This window comes from Centruroides sculpturatus, unplaced genomic scaffold, assembly GCF_000671375.1.
Source record: "Centruroides sculpturatus isolate CEXI.00-Female unplaced genomic scaffold, Cexi_2.0 scaffold260, whole genome shotgun sequence".
Taxonomy (NCBI): domain Eukaryota; kingdom Metazoa; phylum Arthropoda; class Arachnida; order Scorpiones; family Buthidae; genus Centruroides; species Centruroides sculpturatus.
Genome location: NW_019384427.1, coordinates 90,623 through 111,889, shown reverse-complemented (window position 1 = coordinate 111,889; position 21,267 = coordinate 90,623). Strand labels below are relative to the sequence as shown.

At 28.4% G+C, this 21,267-nt stretch overlaps 1 protein-coding gene across 1 annotated transcript in view; it reads right to left on the bottom strand.

The window, feature by feature from the left end:
• The window catches only part of LOC111619617 (dipeptidyl peptidase 3-like), a 37,726-nt gene extending 21,891 nt beyond the window's left edge, over positions 1 to 15,835 (bottom strand). Inside the window, exons 1-9 of the mRNA XM_023361381.1 lie at positions 15,497 to 15,835; positions 13,358 to 13,523; positions 10,878 to 10,997; positions 10,724 to 10,813; positions 8,827 to 8,964; positions 3,947 to 4,021; positions 3,690 to 3,783; positions 3,135 to 3,256; positions 1,293 to 1,423 (exon numbers count right to left, since the gene is read on the bottom strand). Of these exons, the coding sequence (XP_023217149.1) occupies positions 1,293 to 1,423; positions 3,135 to 3,256; positions 3,690 to 3,783; positions 3,947 to 4,021; positions 8,827 to 8,964; positions 10,724 to 10,813; positions 10,878 to 10,997; positions 13,358 to 13,523; positions 15,497 to 15,678 (1,118 nt within the window). The 5' untranslated portion in view covers positions 15,679 to 15,835. The remainder of the gene's footprint in view (positions 1 to 1,292; positions 1,424 to 3,134; positions 3,257 to 3,689; positions 3,784 to 3,946; positions 4,022 to 8,826; positions 8,965 to 10,723; positions 10,814 to 10,877; positions 10,998 to 13,357; positions 13,524 to 15,496) is intronic.
• Positions 15,836 to 21,267: the final 5,432 nt, after the last annotated feature.

Sequence of the window (21,267 nt, the reverse complement as noted above, 5' to 3'; positions counted from 1 at the left end):
TGATAGCTCCATTACCAACCTATCTATTGGTAATGGAGCTACCACCATTACCAATAGATAGGTCAAGTAGAGCATAAATAAATGCATTTAACCATAATAATAATATATTTAATAAACAACTAAGATTATACAAAGAGAGAATAAAACGAAAGATACAATACTGATTTAAAAGATAAACAATTCTAGTAGTGCAACTCAATTTGGTCTCATCGACACTTCTCACAGGTTCCACAGTCTGACCGGATTAGAGTTACATATCAAGAGTTAATACTCGTCTAACTTATAAACTATCCCAACAGAGAGAGTTTATCTACTCTAAGTAAGTACCTCTTAGCCTGTGGCGATCAAGTCCTGAGCAGTTCTTTGGTAGGGTAGCTGAGCAGAGGTCCAAATGGAGTCATCCTCCTAGGCTTCCTTTCGATGATCGCCCTTAGGCACAGGTGCGATCCCTTTTTATACTGGTCCCACAGGGGAACTATCAAAGGTAGTGACTAAGGTCAGGTTTTGTATTGAAACCTTAGTAATAATTGTTAGCTTGAATGGTCATCTGACTGGCTTTTATTGGTTTCAAAATCAAATGAAATAAGATGTGTGGGTATGTCCGGGTTTTTTTTGACCTCTTCATTACCCTCTGTCGGGTAAAAAAAATTATGATATTTCCTTATTAACTCATTATTTGTAGATCGAAGCACAGGTGTATGACCGTGGGGAGAGCAAAAGAGTGAAAGGTCACTTCTCGATCTCCCACTGCGGAAGGGAAAATTAGAGAAAGAAGAGAAATAATGAACGAATACTTTCGAAGTGTTACAATTTACAAAAGAGCTTGAAATCTCACAAGAGCATAAGAAAGAGTAATTTTTTACATTTACTACCTTTTAATTAAAAGTTTATACTTTAATTTTATAGTTAATTAACTAATAGCAATCTTTTAAAATATGTTATAATTAGTGCAACTGTGATTATATAAATATAAACAACTTTTACTAAACCTGATACATTGCAATAACATACCATCAACTGCCATAAATCATTGGCTATAATTTGGCAATAATAATAAATTTGGCCCTAGAGGGTAACATTAGGCATCATTTCGTATTAAATTTAATAATTATAATTTAATTAAATAATTTTTAGACTAAACTGGAAGAAAAGAAGCAACCCAGAGCAGGACTCAAACCTACAACTACCGCTTACCACACGGATGATTATTGCCAAATTATAGCCTGATGATTTACGGTAGTTGATGGTGTGTTATTGCAACTGTAATTCTTGTGATATTAAAAAAAACTCACGTTTCTACTACTGGCCCTTTGTCTTTTATCCAATAACGAGAACCATCTTTATGAGCATCTAATGATCCTGTTCTAAAGCTCTGAACATACTTATCCAACATTTTTTTTTCATCTTCATTTGCTGAGAAAATCTAAAAATAATAAATTTTAAGCATTGCAATATACAAAAACTTAAATTTGGCCATTTTACAATCAGCAATTGTTATTTATATATATTAAAAGAAATTATCCATCAAAAGTTATCTGACATCTGTTATATAGTTAATTTCAAAATTAATGCATGATATGAAGTCATACTTTTTTTAAAGTAAAAGAATTTTTTAAAAGAAACATTTTTTCAAAGTCAAAGCTGATAAATAATTGGTATAATTTAATCAATATTAATAATTTAATGGCTAATAATGTAATTATAATCTGATAAAAAATTCAGAACTAAAATGCAAATTCAGAAACAATGATTTAGGCAATGCACAGCTGCTTAACTGTTTTAATTTTGTGTAAAGATAATTGGCAACAAACTACAAATTTTTAAAGAAATATAATGCTTTTTCACATTCTTTTTAATCTCAACATTTTGGATCAAATAATTTAAATATTGAATTTCCAGAAATTTCTGAAACAGAATTAGTTTTTAAAACTATTGTAACAGAATATATATATTTTTAATTAGTTACAATATATACATTTAATAAACATTAAATATTTGCACATTACAGAAAGCACAAATTAATCAGAGTTATCATCTTTTCTAAATAACTACATTTGTATAAAAGTGACTAGAAAATATAGTCAAATAAAACTCAAAACAAAACAGTGATTTAACATATAACAGGTAGTGATGAAAAACTGTTAGTAAACTTCTTTGTAATGGAACTTTAAGAGTTTGAATTTAAAGTTCAATAAATATATATCTATAATTATTTACATTTATAAAACTTGTTTTTATTCATTAGCCTGTTTATGAATAAATTAGATACACTTTTTCATTCTTTGTAAAATAAAATCAACTGTAATGCTTTATATAAATTAAAAATAATTGACATAAACAGAAAAGGTTACTGTTCATTCAGAGGACATTGTAGTTTTGTTTCTTGTAACATAATATTGCTTTATAATAGCAATTACTTCCTTCTGTTTTATTTCACTTGAAAAGAGTCTCAGAATGACAAAACATACTAGTAAGAATGAAACTCTAGCAGATTACTTTTTGTAATAGGAATTAACCAAAATGAACCTTATTAACTTCTATGAACAAAAAACAAATATGTCATAAAACTTTAACAATTTTTTAAAATTTTACAAAAGTCAGTATCAGTCTCAAAACATACAGAATAATAATTAAATCAATTTTTTATAGATAAAGATTTATAGAAATTTAATATTAAAAAAAAATCTGTTTCAGCAGTATAATGTAAAATCTGAATATTCAAGCATTATGAGATATAACCATATCAACACACTGAAAATTTAATTAATTTTTTTGTCAAAATATTTTAGACATATAGTAACTTCCATTACTACCAGGGAGAGAGGATATAATAAAAGAAAAATAATTTTAAAAAATTGATTTTTAAAATTAACTATTTTGTTCATATTTAGTTACATAAAATATTATTATTATTATGTTGGGTTCAATGGGTTATACTCGGTTCACACCGGTGGCTGTGTACTATGCCAGACCAGAGTCAAGGCATAGCAATCAAAACAAAACTAAAATTAAATAAGTGTGTCAGTGTCAATGTCTGTATTCAGGAATTTCCTAACAATATCGTTTTTCAATAATTAAATATAATTCATAAAAATTATCAGTATTATCATTTATTCATATTGAAAAATACCTACCTTAGCTTTCTGTAAACTAGCATTTACACACTTAAGTAATTTAGAATAATCACCACGTGTTAATACAAATTTACATCCATTAATGATGTGCTGCCCAAGAAGTCCTGAATCTTCATTATCCTCTGAAAATAGCATAATGAAATCAAATTCAAAATTTTGATATGCTATTAATAATTAAAATGTTAGGATAATAAATGGTTGTTTTGTGGTTAAAACTAACTTCTGAAATATACTTTTTTTTTTGTTTTTACATTTATTAATATATTTATTTTGTTTGTGCAAAATAAAAAAATAATTTTGAACAATACAATAACCATGATTATTTTTTTCAAAAATGTATAATTTTTGTTAGGCTTAACATCAACAAAAATTCAATATGGCGCGACACACAACTGAGAAAAATTTCAACATCAGATAGGTTAATGAATTCCTTATACTTTTTGACATATTTTCTTCAATTTTACTAAATCATTTTTTTGTCTGGTATGATATTATTAAATATTAATTCTAGAACTAATACTCTTACTTTAACAATACATATCTAGTTTTAATTACCTGTAGAAGCTACAGAAGCTAACCGAATTTCATATGTACTGATTCCATCATCATCAACAGTTTTAAACACTCTACTATTATAAGCTTCAATATTCTGTAATATAATTAATAAAAATTATTAATTTATATTCACAATTAATAAAATTAATATTGAACTAATTAATCAATAGCAGCATTAATTCATTTCTAATTCATTGTATTTATCAGGTAATTAAAATCCAAATTATTATTATTTGGAATTACTCATTTTATTATACCTTTTCTTTTAAAAAGTTGGTAACAATATCAGCATCTTCTTTTGTACAATTTCCTGAGAAATATGTTGTAATTCCCTATAAAATAATTATAAATATTTTTGTTTATAAAATTATATATATAAATTAACTTTTCAAAAAATTTTGAAGATATTACTTATTTAAATGAGAAAGTAAAGAATTTTGAAATTAAATAAAAATTAGAGAAATGCACACAAACAAACAATATACTTGTTATACATTGTCTGTATGCATGTCAGGAACCAAGTCCAAGCATTATTTTTAGTTACTTTTTATTTTGCTTTTTATTCTATTTTTGTTTGGTGCTTATGTTTTGTTAGGACAAAGGTCTCCTCACCATTCTCCTTAGAAACTTAAAAACAGAAAAAAGAAAAAACCAACTCACCAATGAGAAGAAACACCATAGGAAAAAACTCGCGCACACTTGCACTCCCAAAGCAGAAAAAACAAGCCCGCACTAAGAAGAGGGGGGAGACTCCACAAACACAATTAAATAACTTGCTAAACCTTAAAGAGTAAAACATTCCAAAATATTGTCAGAAAGAATAATGTAAAAGGCTAGCGAGTATTGTCGGGAAATAGGCTGCCAGGCAAAAAGGAAAAGTTCAATGTTAGAGATAAGTATGTAAATGAGAGGAGTGGTCTCAATCAGAATTGCGACGTCACATCATAGTATAAAGCCCATACCTCAAGCAAAGATGAACAAGGTGAGCTTATGTTAGCAATGAGCATGGTGAGATTCGTAGCAGTGAACAAGAGGTGTCCGATAGTGATTGAAGGTGATAAAAGTTGTTCCAAGGTAATTAGAAATATTCAATTAGTGGATCAAAGGTTGGAGAAAGCCTTGAGGGTTGAGAAAAAGATTCCTAGTATATTGAGGTGACGATTAGGACCTTAGTTTATAAGACTTGTTGTACATAGGTTAAGTCTTTGAATTTTTGTAGAGTTCCAAAGGGGAATATCATTTAAGTTAGCAAGTAGATTGATTTGAGTTTTGTCGGGTTGATTCTTATTGTTGATTTTCTTTGAATAAATTGTTGTTGATTGTTACTAATTTTGTACATAGTCATTACTAGAGTTATTATTCAATATTGGATCGTTTTTTTACTAACTTTGTCATTATTTCTTTTGGTGCATGCTTAAAGTCCAGGCCTGGCACATTAACGCGAATCTGTGTAAAGTACCCGTTAGGTAATGGCTATTTCCGGCACACAGTTCGTATCGATAATCGTTGTAAATAGGTATAAAAATAAACATTAGTACTTTACATGCAGACATGACTACCTACAAACAGTGTATAACAAATTCACACAAGGATAAAAACATTTCATTGTTAAGGCTGTAACAGAGTAAAAGGCTGTTTACCAGAAAAATCATTTATATACAACAACCTTATCCCAAACAACAAGTTTCAGAACAGTTACATCAATGCACAAACACCAGATCAAATTAAAGACCAAACACTCAACAACAGTTATTACCAAAATTTACACAGCAATGATAAAAACATAAACATGACAATTACAACCAATGGCATCACAGACACATAATTAATTGATACTTACATTTATTCCAAGAAACAGTCATAAATATAAAGGTTTAGATCAGGGGTGGCCAACAGTTTTTGCCCCCGGGCTGGATTGGAAAGAAAACTTTTTCCATGGGCCAAACCAGAGGCTATCCTAGGAAGATTTTGAGGTGGTGTGAGATCTCAATATGGTGTCACCCCGTAGAGACTGAATCTGAATTGTAGATAGAGATTGCAGATACATTTTTCACATTATCATGCTTTATCAACACTCTAAGTTGTACTTAAGAGATTTGTAATGGAAGGTTAACTCTAAACGCACAGTGAGTTGTTGATCTTTTTTTTTTTAGGCTTCAGAATTTTTCATCAAGCTATTCGGACTTTAATACCTAATATTGAAAGCTTGATCATGGGCCACATAAATTCATTAGACGGGCTGGGTCTGGCCTTAGCCGTATGTTGGCCATGCCTGGTTTAGATCTTGCTCAGAACCACAAATACCCAAAATAAACACATTAAAGCAATTGGGAAATTATACACTATCTAAATAGGCAAATATTATCAAAACACATTCAACCAGATCCAACACACTCAGACATACAGTGTGTCTCAGTTAAACGTTTCAGAACATCTAAGAGGGGTAGGGTACTGTACATCCCAATGACTCAGAATCATATAGCAATGCAGGGTCGGAAATGCTTTCCTGAAGCAGTGATGTACACAGAAATAGCTAATCTCTGGTGCAGGCTTGCAAAGAAATTATGGCTGGGAATATGTCTCATCAGATATCGTTCTGTGTACAAGCACTGTGCAGCTGGTCCACTACAATCTGCAGTCCGATACACCAAATGCATATAGGCTAACTCTGCGTCCTTGTGCAAAATGATGATTCCCTGCAAGAACGCTCAGAACTTTCTCACAACGCCATCTACCGCTTCAGGAAAGCATTTCTGACCCTGCATTGCTATATGATTCTGAGTCATCAGGATGCACCCTACCCCTCTTAGAAGTTCTGAAACATTTAACTGAGACACCCTGTATATACAGTAGTTTATTCTGGTTTGGTCACTATGATGTAGTCATAAAATAGATACAGTCAAAACAAACAAGTCATAAGCTTACCTGACAAAAAAACAAATCTAAGCCATAAGTAAATGATATTAGATAACAATTACATAGACTGACACAATATAGTAAAAACAACAACACGCTAAAATTAAAGAAAGAAATTTGAAAGATGTTCCAGAAGATTAAAACACATTCAAAAGGCAAACATCACATGTAGGAATAATTGACACACTCCAATAAAAGTTTGCAGCTAAGTTACAAAGACTCAAAAAATACAAAATTTGCACACTATGAAAAAATAAAATAAAATTATTCACAAATAGAAAAATTCTTCTACAGACAATTATATACCAAACCCACCACAACCTCAGCAAAATAGTACACCAACAGAAAAAAGTCAGACTATTGGTCTGTTTTTTGTCCAATCTAAGCATAAAGATAAAGCAAAGACCAAGGGAAAAACATGCACAAGACGCTGACTATTTCCTGTATTGAAATATTTCCCAGGCATCCAAAATTCAATGCAATTTTGGATGCCTGGGAAATATTTCAATACAGAGCCCATATACAGAGCATCCAAAATTCAATACAATGAACACACAATTATTAAGGCATTGGGTGCAAACAACATTTACAATTTCTGGTACAAAAAGTTTCCATCCCTTCACAAGAAACTAGTCAAACATTTTATGCACACCATCACAATCCACAAGACATGCCAAAATCCTTTACACAGGCTATTATATATGTAAAATGAATTGGTGTTTCTGCATCAGTGACAAACAAGTTGGTGACTGAGTACTACTTGTATTATTCACTTTTTAAAACTAATTTTAAAGAATTAATTTTATATTTATAAAGGTATTATTTTTCTTGCTCATGTTTAAAGTCAAAAAGTTATTTTAGTAAAAATATTTCTACCTTTAATCAAATTTGTTATTCAATATTTTTCAACTAAACCACATATTCCTTCTGCAAAGTCTAATTTATTTCCTGTATAACATTTCTATCATGTAAAATAATAAAATGATTTCTTCTGAAATGAAAATCAAATGATCCTACTTAAGTAATGAAAATAAACAACAATTTGAGTATCAATCCACACTGGAAGTAAACATTCTAAACTCATCAAACCATTTACTGGCACCCCTAATGGTTTTTTACTTATAATTGTTTCTAATTTTACAATTATACTTACAATTATATATATAAAATTATATTAAAACATTAAACAAGACATTATAATATTCTTTATAATGAGATTATTATTTAGACAGAGGTGTCTCATTTCATCATATGGGGAAAATGGCAGTGAGAGAACATTACATTGTAGTTTGCCCAACCAGATGGCCATGACAGTTAAAGTATCAGTCTACCCACTCTGGGGACCAGGAAGCAAATCCAAGTGGGCAATGAACTCCAAAAATGTTTTATAAGTAAATATCCTGGAATTGTTGGGTTCTGTCTCTTACCATCCACCATTTTCAGTTTAGATAAACATACAATGGCCCTGGAGAAAAGATCCTCTCAGTACATGCCCAACAGAAATTGTCCACAATAAAAAAAAAATTTGTAGTTTGATCTCCATATTTCAATATAGTAAGATGTGGTTGGAGTTCATTTTTGATGTCATTCTAAACTTAGTTCATTGTTTTTGTCTCCATGTTCAATAATTGAGTGTAACAATAACATACAAAACAAACACTTACAAATGCATATTGATGAAAATAGAACACACAGAAAAATTAAAGTGTTGAAATTCAGCATGATGTATGCTAAGTCACATACATAAAACCTAAAAAAAAATACTAAAAACATACACAATATAGACTGATCACATTCTTTCCAACACACTATAAAATACATTATGCATTACAAACAAAATATATCATCATTTTGAATAACACATCATTCTTGCATAACAACAGAAAGGCTGTCATACAAACTAAATGGGATGCAAAGATCATCTACTTACAGATTCAGTCATTCTATGACAAACACACAAACAACACAGAAACCTATCCACAGCTTATTTAGATAAATGCCTTCAAATCAACCTGACATAGCATTAGTATTAGCTAATTCAAATACAATCCACTAACACTATAATAATAATAATAAATAAATGATAACATTGGAAGTAAAGAACACTTTAATGTAAACACAAAAGAAAATTGATAGTTTCAATGTCATTATCTTATTTAAATAAATGCTCTGAAATGCTTTATATAAAAACTATATAGGTTTAAATAAAAAATTATCTCACCTTTCCTTGAAATCCAAGCTGCTTCTCATGGCTATTCAGAGAATAAATAGATTCAGAACAATTCTTCCAAATCATTTCAAGAAGATCTGGTTCATTTTTATATGCCATACTTGCTTTCAGAAGCTTTTCAAATTTAGCCTATTGAAGTGTTTAAATATTTATTAAATAAAATATTAATATATCAAAATAAAAAAATTTTTTGATTATACTAAAAACTGTAATTAATATCAATATTCAGTCACAGCTAATGACACAATCATATAGAAATGTACTCACTGACAAAAAAAAAAAAGACACACACCTAAAGGAGTTGGAATCAAAAATTTATAAATGAAAACATGATGATGATGGTAATAAATTATTACAATATCATAGCAAAGAGACACTTCCTAGTGGAACAACAATACAATTTCAAGGAACCTTTAGTACTTTGTAGGATCCCCTCATCTGGACATATATGATGATATGGTCAGGAATGGAGACATACAGACAATATATGGTATCTGAAACAGATTTACCCACAGATGTTACAACTGACATTCCACATCTCTCACACTCAAATGGTCAATGCTGGCATCCCATCTTGTCCCACAAATGCTTGAAGGATGACAAATCTGGAGATCTGACAGTCAACCAAGTGTGGCAACATAGGGATACATTGCTGTAAAACAGCTATGTGCAGCCAAACACTATCTTACTGGAAAATGGATGATTTCAGATCTGTCAGGAGTGGCAATGCATGAGGGTGCAGGATTTCCTGAACATATAGCAATGACAACAATATTCCTGACAACACTACCAGGAATGACTGACTGATACAAGATGGCTCCTGAGATCAAGACACACCAAATGTATACCACTCAATAGTGAAGGTGAGATTGAAATATGTTCTTTCAAACAGATCAATTAACACCTCTATATGAATATATCTAAAATTATATTAATATGTCTGTATGAATTATGTAAAAATATTTTTGCTAGTCTACAGTACATAAATAGATTTAAAAACCAATAAATATGTGAAATTCCAATGTTGTGACATATAAATTTTCATTTGTAGTGCAACTTAAAATTTTGTTTTCCTTATAATTTCTACATTTTTCAAGTTGTACTTATCATTCTGTTCAAATATTGTTTAATTGAAAAAGCCTTAAATAAAATAGAAAAAAGTTTTTTTAAATAAAATGATGATGTGTAAACAGAACAACATTATAAAGTTTAAAAAAATGTATTCATACAGACTTGTAAAAAATTTTTCTTTTATGAAAATTAATAAAAATTCCTAAATAAGTGACATAAAAAAAGAAATCAAATCAGTTTTGTTTAAAAAACAGGAAAGTGGTCAAAATAAAAATAACAAAACCACCACAGATTTCAAACTGGGATGTAAATGCTGTTGTCAATAACCTTGTTCAAGATAAATAAGGTATTTATATGAAGAGGTTCAACAAGGAGTTGCATTGGACATCTATAATGTAAATGCACAAAACGTAGGTTAGATTTTTTTGAATTAGTGTAAGTAAAACTTCAATCAAAAGTATGATCATTTTTAAAAATCACACTATTTTGTATATAATAGTAAAATTTACACTTCAACAGAAATTCTGCACTTTCTGCAAAATAGCAACTTGGATAGATTCTTAAATATAAATGAACGTTTTACAGCAATTTTAAATTTAAATATTTAACAATTCTAATGTGGGTTTTGATAATAGATTTAATTTATAACTATAAAAAAAATAAGAGCATCAAGTAATTCCTAGATAAATTTTCTATAATTTAAATGCTATTCTTTCAGAGAAATATTCAATAAACGATATAAAAATATTTATGAATGTATCTAGACACTAAGTTAATAAATGATTTTAAAAATAATAAAAGAAACATTTTCATTTACCTTTGGAAGATCAGGAACAAATTTTGTATCACCAAATCCTTTATAATTGCCCATATTTGTCAATATTCCAGAGAAATAAACAAGTAATGCCTAAAAAAAGAGAGTATAAGTAATCAAACAATATATTAAAATAATAAGAATAAATTAAACATACAGTGAAATCATCGTCTGAGAATTCACATTCTTGAATTGCAATTTGTTTTAATTCTTCTATTGATTGCTGTTTAAACAATTTATAAAGGAAGGCAAAAATCAATGGACTCTCTGGTGATGTCTGCAAAATAAATAAATAACTTAATAAAGTTTAATTTTCAATTGAATAGTTTCAATATCAGCTGTATTAATCTGAAATCTGATCTGTAATTTAGTCTCAAAATTTCTTTAGAATTTTTGCTTTATTGTATATGAGAGAAAAAATTTTAATAGATGAGGATAAATGATTATTAGCATCTAATTTTGCATTACAGCACTGTCAGCTTATACAATTGATACTTTAGTTAATGTATAATACATTGGAATCAGGCTAGGATCACAAAGACTGTCAGAAATAAACATCTCCTATGGAAGCCTTGTGGAAACCTTGGAAATATATAAATCAACACATCAAGATTAATTTATTAACTATAAAGATTGCACACACTATGAACTACTTGGAGGGTGTGGTTTAAAATTTACACCCAGTAACTTTCAAGGATGTTTTGTATTAGTTCTTTGCTACTTTTACTCTTCATTGCCCATGTGGATGATTTACACATATTTTATAATTTATTATTCTTATTTTTTTTTATTATTTATTTATCATTATTTATCCATTTTTTGTATTTTTGGTATTCATTTGTTATTTTATGGTATTTTAATTTTGGTCTTAATTTGAAATGTTTTGATGTTCTCTAAACTTATATTCTTTTCTCATGTTCTTAACCATTGAATTTATAATGCTCAATGGAATTATTCTTGACCTAAAGATGGCCTTTTAATAAGACCAAAAATGTTCTTTATTAAATACTGTTTTGCTGCTTAAAAGATGAGTTTAGTAATCTCAATAATAATTTATTCAAAATCACTTTACTTAAATTATTTTTAAATACTTTCACACTAAATCAATCATATATACAGTGGATGATCAGTTAACGAACATAATCTGTTCCAAGACTTTGTTTGCTATCCAAATTGTTTGTTAACCGATTATTGATTTACCATAGGTTTTTATGGGAATTTGATTAATTTGTTCTGGAGACTCCAAAAAATGAAAAAGATATACTTTCTTACTACCTTTATTTATATGTAATAATAAAAATACATATATACATAGTCTTGCATTTTTATTAGTTATGTTTTTTTTGTTTGTGGGGGTTAAAGAAACTGTCTAATGTTAATTACTTTTCTCTCTTCTTCAGGATTTTTCAGAAGTAATTAATAGCATTGTAATTGTAGAGATCCCCAAGCCTATTAACCTCAACCTGGTTTGGATGCCATTCTAAGACTTGTTCTTACATCCTCCCATTTCTTCAAAAGATGTTTAATAGCAGATATTGACATTAATCCTCTTTTTCAGAAGAAAACATATCTCGCCGAGTTTCTTGATGTTCTTCATTCGAGAGTTCTTGGAGATCTTCTGTCATCAGATCAGTTTCAGGTTCCATTATGAACTCTTCGATGTTCTTTATTTCTCAGATGTGATTTTTGTTACTCTTTTAGCTGCTTGAGTCTTCTTGATTATACAGTATTTTTCTTAAATGAGATTGAAGTGTGGCCTACTGTAGATCTGTCCATGCCATACTGCCCAGCAACATTAGGCATCTTCTGCCCACTCTCTACCTTTGCTATTATACTCTCATCTTTCAAAAAAAAAATTGAAGCAAAACTTAATGAGTGTCTGCACGACAGTCTTGTGACTATAAAAGAATTGTTTATCAGAAAAATAAAAGGCTGGAATTACAAGGAAAAGTTTCAAACTTTGAAGGAATACTATCCGATCAGGATATACTGGGTTGAGCATCGATATCAACGTCTCCCACGCTCCAAAAAGTTTTGAATTGTTGCCTGAAGTCAAGGGAAGACCAATCGATATTCATTATTTTACGTTGCTTCTTCTTGTGTTTGTTCTGTGAGGTGTTCATTATCTGAACACAAAAATCTTTTACAAAAGTATTCGTTATCTGATTTGTTTATTAACCGATCACCCACTGTACTTAGATCTAGAAATGCTTATTTTAAAGTTTTGTAATGCATTTATTACAATTACCAACTAAATTTAAAAATATCTTTAGATTTTTATAAACTAAATCATTTGTTATAATTATTTTTATATACAGATTACATTGAAAAATATATTATTAGTATTGGCAAATTAAATTCAAATTTGTTTAATTTCAGTTGAAAAAAATAAAAAAATTATAAGTTGTATTCAAAACATAAAAACTTTAAATCAAGATTAAATGTATTTTATATAAATATGTAAACTTAGTGAAAAACAAATCTGTTCAAATTTTCAATCTGTATCATCTTTCCAAAGCCTTATGTTTTTATAAAATCCTATAAAAGATATTACTTATTCATATAAAATTTTTTTATTTCCTATTTTTATGGATTTAATGAAAAAACTTAAAGAAACATTTTAAAAAATATTCTTACTTGCATCAACACTATTAAGCCACCATACCATGCTGCACGAGATAAATAATGTGCATAGAGTTTTTCTTGATTCGTGAGAGCAGAAAAAGCTTTTTCACAATCTAATAACACAACAGGCTGATCATTGGGAAACACATAGTCTGACATCTTGCTTTCTTGAATGATACTGTTTAACAAGGATACAAATTTTAAGTGAAATAAATAAACAAAGATGTTAAATTTATATATTTTACATAAATAAATTACTTTAAAATATATAAAATTTATTAAAATTTTTTCCTTCAAATCAAACACACAAAATAATATAATTAATGATTTAAAGAATCTGATACAAGATAACCTTTATCTTTAATCAGTTTTAATGATTAATTTTTTAATTAATATACATACACACAAATAAACAATTAAACCTAAATGTTTAATAATCAAATGGTTTAAATGCCAGATTTTTTAGATTATAACTTTGCTAAACTTTAAAACTAACAAAAACACATTTAGATAAGAATACTCATATATGGGATATGTTGATTGCATTTTAATAGTTTTTGACAATAAAATAATAGATTTTAATAACACAGAAGTAATATTAAAAAACTGTTATTTTGAAATTTGAGGAAAAGCCAAAAAGAAAAGAAAATATTAATTACCTGAATATCAAAACAAAACTAAGCATTTTTAAATTTAATATATAAAATATTAAAACAACCACTTCACACCTAAGCGATAATTCCAGCAAATGAACAATAAAAAAGGTTTAATGTTCAAACATTTTCGGCCATCCTTCAGAGGCCCTTGTCAGGAAAAATTGCATAGAACAGAAAAAACAGCTCTATCTCTAACAGTTTTCGAACATAGCTGTGTTCTAATTTTTAACATTATTTAACAAGATTTTTCATATATAAAATATGAAAAATCTTGCAATAAAAATTTTTAAACTTTAGTTCATATACACAATATATGTAAAAAACAATTTATTTGTAATGTAATATAAAAAATAATAAACCAAATAAAATATTAAAAAAATCAACAAAAAATACAGGAATAAGTATTAAGAGAAAAAATGCACAGGTTATCCAAAACGATTAATAGAAAAACTATATCAGATAGTAATAGATTCTAACTGTAAAATAACAATGTAATTCAATTAATTTTTGTATTTTCTTCAAACTTTCATTATGGCACTTACCATCTTTTATACGTGAATCATTCATATATCGACAAAATGAGAAAAAAATTAAAAACTAGAATTAAAAAACACCTTGCCAACTTAAAATACAACAAACCACAATCAGCATTCTAAGAACATTGTACGATGAAGGTCTGCAGTATTGATGAAAATAACGTTAAAATAACAAATTACAAAAAAATATATATATTGTGAAAAGTTTGAAATTTAATTTTGAATTCATTTTTATCTGTAAAAAACTTATTATTATGTTAAAAATATTTTAAATTCAATTTCTAAAAACAATAACTAGATTATTTATTCATCTGCAAGTTTGCAGATAAATAATAAACTTGTTTTATCTGCTAAATGTTTTTAATAATTACTAAAATTAATTTTTTATTATTTGTCAAAATTCACTTATTAGTTTCTCATCTGAAACTAGTGACCCCATCATTATATATGTTAAAAGTTCAAAAAACAGTATTGTGGTATGATAATCATGATTTGAAAGAAAAGAAATTGCTTTGCAGAAATTATTATTACATAATTTTTGTTAAAATAAATTCATAAATTAAAAAATGTCATTAATTCTTAGATAAACTTTTAAGATTAATATGCAATTCAAGTCATAAATAAATGTAAGGATAGAGATTTAATGATAATAAGGATGTTAAGATATGTCTATAAATTCTAGCTTCAACAAATATTAGAACATGCCTTTGAAAACTGCCAGAACTAAATATTCAAGACAACAAAGCTCAGTAAGTTAATACTTCTAAAACAGATAATTATTATTACAATGTCCAGTTACAAAAAAATGTAAAACAATTTAATTTCTTTTGAGAGATTTCTCTGTAAACTGAAATTTAAACAGGAGGAATCATTATACTGTATATTGAGTTAATATATTTGGAGAGAAAAATAAAATCCATATATTATTTTATTGTTAATTTATAATTACAAACACTCACTTTTCTTGTTTTATTGCCCAATTAGAATATTTTGCTATTAAAAATTTTTGATGATACACTTGTTTTAAACTTTTGGTAGGTACATTAGCTTTACCACTATGAATCTTTAATCCAAAAATTTTGTAATAATAGTTCTTATAAATTTGACGATTAAATGCATTAAACAAATTAATTATCTTCATTCTAGAACTGAGATTATGCTATAATTTTATTAACAGCTATGGTAAATAGAGATAATGAACTTATTAAAAACAAATGATTCCTTCTCTAAACATTTTTAGACATTCATAGACCTGCAAAATTCAGCATATTCAATATCAATCCTAAATCTATCAATATTTAAATAAATAAATAAAAATTATTTAAACTGAACTAATAATAAAATATGCTAGGTTTATAAATATTGTTTATATAAAATACGGTCAAATTTACCTTAGGTAAACAAAATGACGGTGCTTCGGTTACGTTTGTTTCGTTTCTGTTAGATTAGCTACATCTTTAGTAGAAGTTTCCTTTTTTTTTTTTTTTTTTGTTCAAGAACTACCGTGAATCAACAACTAGTGACATTTGGCACTCGGCAGCCTTCTGGGAGGAGTCCATCTGGACCACAAACAGTCAGAGCGCAGCCATGTTGGCTACCTAAGGTAAATCTAACCTAAAATACTGACAACATTCATAAGCACTCATAAAAAAAATATTGAGCTTTTATAGCAATTCATTTATTTTTTATTCATACATTCATTTTCTGGAATTAATCAGACAGATATGTTTAGAATGTCAAACTGCTTTATTTTAAAAAGTTTTTCACAGCTCTTTTAACCTAATTAAAAAATTCTATACATTTTTTCAAAATTTTTTGAATAATAATAAAACTAGAGATTCTTAGTTACATCTGCATGATTAACTTTACATAACAAAGTTATTATTTCAAATTATAAAATAATTTTACAGTTAAGAAAAAAAGGTATGAACAGTTACACCTAAGATATCATTTGCAAGTTTAAAATAGAGAAATATATATAATAAACTTAGCAGCAAATAATATATTTAACAGCTGTTATTGAAATACTTATTAAATCATTGGTATCAATTTCAAATTTATCAATATCATTTTTAGTTTAAATATTTCAATTTATTTTTGTTATAAAACTACAAATTGTGTATAATAGTAAAAAAGGACTCAATTCTGTAGTTATTTCATAATCAAAGAAATAGCAATAACTTTAATTAATTACCAAACTTTTAAATAAAATAATTTATTTGAATATTAATATATATTTAAAAACTGTCTTTCATTATTAATTTGAACAATTCTTCTATGTTTGCCACACATGCAGTGAAAAAATGCACTTGCTGCATAATCATCATCTATCAAAAGACAACCTATACTGTGAACATAGGTTGTCTTTTGTTCTTATTGCAAAAGTATTTCTTGCATTACACTCATGTGCTTTCAGTGCTTTTTTCACTTTATTTTTGATGTTTGGTTATATATATAAAACTTCTATTAACCAAGAGAGAAAGATTGTAGTATTAATAATTGAGGTGGAAAAGGAACTTATTGTGAATCATGAAGTGGATCTCGTGGCCATGATAGTATACACCATTCTTAAGAACAAGGAAGCAATAAAAGCAGAAAATGTGGCTAAAAGATGTGAAAACATTGACTTTCAGATCACACATTATTGCAATGGAATAATTCCTGAACTCATGAATAATAAATGCATTAACGTCTATTGACCAAAAACAACTTTTATCTTGAATCAGTACCACTGCTTATTCTGCATCAGTCAAGGCAAGCAATAGTGAGCCTTGACCAATGTTTTGCATGTAGTCACGTGCTTCGGTACTTGCTATTGCTTGCACCTCAGAGTCTGCATAGGGGCAAGCCCCCACAGACCCCTATATAACATCAAGCACTCCACAAGTGGCCAAGTGGGATAGTCAAAGCTGGCATAGGGCTTATTCAAAATCTCAGCATCAATCCAGTGAGATGCTGCCGGAAGTGATGCAACTACTGGAATTTTATAGAGAAAACAAATGCTGACTGCCAAGAATTTCGGGAGAGAAAAACAATAAAAATGGCAAATGATGTGGACCTCCATGTTACATTAAATGATTTTTGAACTTTTTAAATTAAAACAGATTAATGAAAAATAAAAATTTCAAAAAGAGAAATAGAGATAAAGATATTTTAAATTTCCGTAGGCATTTTAAATAATTAAATCAATCCTAAGATCACACTTTAACAACTAAAAAAACTTATGTGATGTCTTAGGTAAATATACTAGTATATTAAAATATTCTATTAATGTACTAACTGAATATTAATTTATTTGGGGTTTATTCATCGACAAATAAATTAAATTCAAAATTGTCAACACAAAATAGAGCTCTTAAGAGCCTTATAGAAGCTGCCATCTTGTTTGCTAGTTTATCCAGCACCAAAAAAGACACTTACAGTTTGCTAGAAGCAAACTGGCAGCAACTGGAAGCAATCCGAGATTTTGAACAGAGGTGCTGAGATTTTGAATACGCTCATTGTAACCTGGGCTAATAATTAAATGCAAGTCTTAGTGGAGCTTGCTAAGACTGTTGTCACGTTACATGGCCATCTGTGTATGTGTGTGTGTTTGTTTGATTTATTGTGTATATAAAAATTTAAATAAATCATTTAATTATGAAAAGTTATCTATTTAAAATCGACATTTCGTTAGTTGTAAAAGTTATAAGCCTTCCAGTTTCTACATGTAAATTTTTATGGAGAAATTTTGCCATTGTTATTGTATCACGTGTTTTCAACTGACTTGTAACAAACTGCCGGGTATATGCAATTCGGTAGTTTTATTTAATAACAAAGCTAATATTTACTGATTATTAAAATTTAAAATAAAACATCAAGAGATTAAAAATATTTGTAATTTAAATATTATTAGTTTAAAAAATGACAAAACGTTGGATTAGCTCACAGATACATAGCAAATTCGCCAAAACCTACCACAAGCCACTTCAGCAATTCTATTACAGTGTTGCCAACTTAATTTCAACTTAAATTATCCGAATATTATTATTTGATCATGTAATGCATATATATAAACCCTATATTGCATAAATAAAAAATAAATAGAATATTAAAAATAATTTGGCAAACAATTTCAACAATAATCAGAAATCACCGACAGACATAAATCGAGCCACGATATAATTGTCAAGTGAGACTTTTTTTAAACTCTTATAGCAAACTCGCTGAGTTCTACCAGGCCCACATGAGTGCAGCGAGGGACGAGGTCCTACGTATCCGAACGGATTGCTCCCAGAAAAATTCCTGAGGATTTTTCGGCCCGTCCGGATTCGATCTCGGTACTCTACAGCGGTAAGCTGTTACGTTGACCACTCGGCCAATCTGACCTTCGATTGAGTAAGGACCAACGCCATGAATTTTGAAAAGAATGAAAATGCTTAATCAAATATAAGTATGTTTTTGTGTAACTAATTCACTCTATTTTGGTTACTTTTTACGTTTTTACATGAAATACATTACTAGATATTATTTATTAAAGTTTACTAATGATAAAATTTAAAGATTATGTTATCTTTTATATTGTACTAGCAGATATGACCGGCGTTGCCCGAGCAAAAAGTAAAATCAACAAACATTAAAATTAAAATCATATTAACAATGCCGAATAAAGGCTCTAGCGAGCTCTAGACAAAATTTAAATTGGGGCCTATTTAAATAATTTGCTTCTAAAGAAATCTTAAATAATGTCACTAAAATATTTTATTAATAATACAGAAAACAAACACTAACACAATAATATTTGTATAAGAGTTTCTAGTATAACAAAAAGCTATATAATTACAGTCATTAATCAGCCTTTAAAAAATTAAAATTTGTCGTTTTCGGATTTTCATTTCAGAAAATTGATTAATAATATTTTTGCAATCTAGTCGTTCGAGAAAATCTTTTTCTATAGCAAGCATTACTAAAGACATTAGCCTTTCCTGTCCTATTGAATTTCTTAAATAATTTTTAACTCGTTTTAAAACTGAGAAAAAAAATATTTCTCCTGTCANATGATTTACACATATTTTATAATTTATTATTCTTATTTTTTTTTATTATTTATTTATCATTATTTATCCATTTTTTGTATTTTTGGTATTCATTTGTTATTTTATGGTATTTTAATTTTGGTCTTAATTTGAAATGTTTTGATGTTCTCTAAACTTATATTCTTTTCTCATGTTCTTAACCATTGAATTTATAATGCTCAATGGAATTATTCTTGACCTAAAGATGGCCTTTTAATAAGACCAAAAATGTTCTTTATTAAATACTGTTTTGCTGCTTAAAAGATGAGTTTAGTAATCTCAATAATAATTTATTCAAAATCACTTTACTTAAATTATTTTTAAATACTTTCACACTAAATCAATCATATATACAGTGGATGATCAGTTAACGAACATAATCTGTTCCAAGACTTTGTTTGCTATCCAAATTGTTTGTTAACCGATTATTGATTTACCATAGGTTTTTATGGGAATTTGATTAATTTGTTCTGGAGACTCCAAAAAATGAAAAAGATATACTTTCTTACTACCTTTATTTATATGTAATAATAAAAATACATATATACATAGTCTTGCATTTTTATTAGTTATGTTTTTTTTGTTTGTGGGGGTTAAAGAAACTGTCTAATGTTAATTACTTTTCTCTCTTCTTCAGGATTTTTCAGAAGTAATTAATAGCATTGTAATTGTAGAGATCCCCAAGCCTATTAACCTCAACCTGGTTTGGATGCCATTCTAAGACTTGTTCTTACATCCTCCCATTTCTTCAAAAGATGTTTAATAGCAGATATTGACATTAATCCTCTTTTTCAGAAGAAAACATATCTCGCCGAGTTTCTTGATGTTCTTCATTCGAGAGTTCTTGGAGATCTTCTGTCATCAGATCAGTTTCAGGTTCCATTATGAACTCTTCGATGTTCTTTATTTCTCAGATGTGATTTTTGTTACTCTTTTAGCTGCTTGAGTCTTCTTGATTATACAGTATTTTTCTTAAATGAGATTGAAGTGTGGCCTACTGTAGATCTGTCCATGCCATACTGCCCAGCAACATTAGGCATCTTCTGCCCACTCTCTACCTTTGCTATTATACTCTCATCTTTCAAAAAAAAAATTGAAGCAAAACTTAATGAGTGTCTGCCCGACAGTCTTGTGACTATAAAAGAATTGTTTATCAGAAAAATAAAAGGCTGGAATTACAAGGGAAAGTTTCAAACTTTGAAGGAATACTATCCGATCAGGATATACTGGGTTGAGCATCGATATCAACGTCTCCCACGCTCCAAAAAGTTTTGAATTGTTGCCTGAAGTCAAGGGAAGACCAATCGATATTCATTATTTTACGTTGCTTCTTCTTGTGTTTGTTCTGTGAGAACATATAGCAATGACAACAATATTCCTGACAACACTACCAGGAATGACTGACTGATACAAGATGGCTCCTGAGATCAAGACACACCAAATGTATACCACTCAATAGTGAAGGTGAGATTGAAATATGTTCTTTCAAACAGATCAATTAACACCTCTATATGAATATATCTAAAATTATATTAATATGTCTGTATGAATTATGTAAAAATATTTTTGCTAGTCTACAGTACATAAATAGATTTAAAAACCAATAAATATGTGAAATTCCAATGTTGTGACATATAAATTTTCATTTGTAGTGCAACTTAAAATTTTGTTTTCCT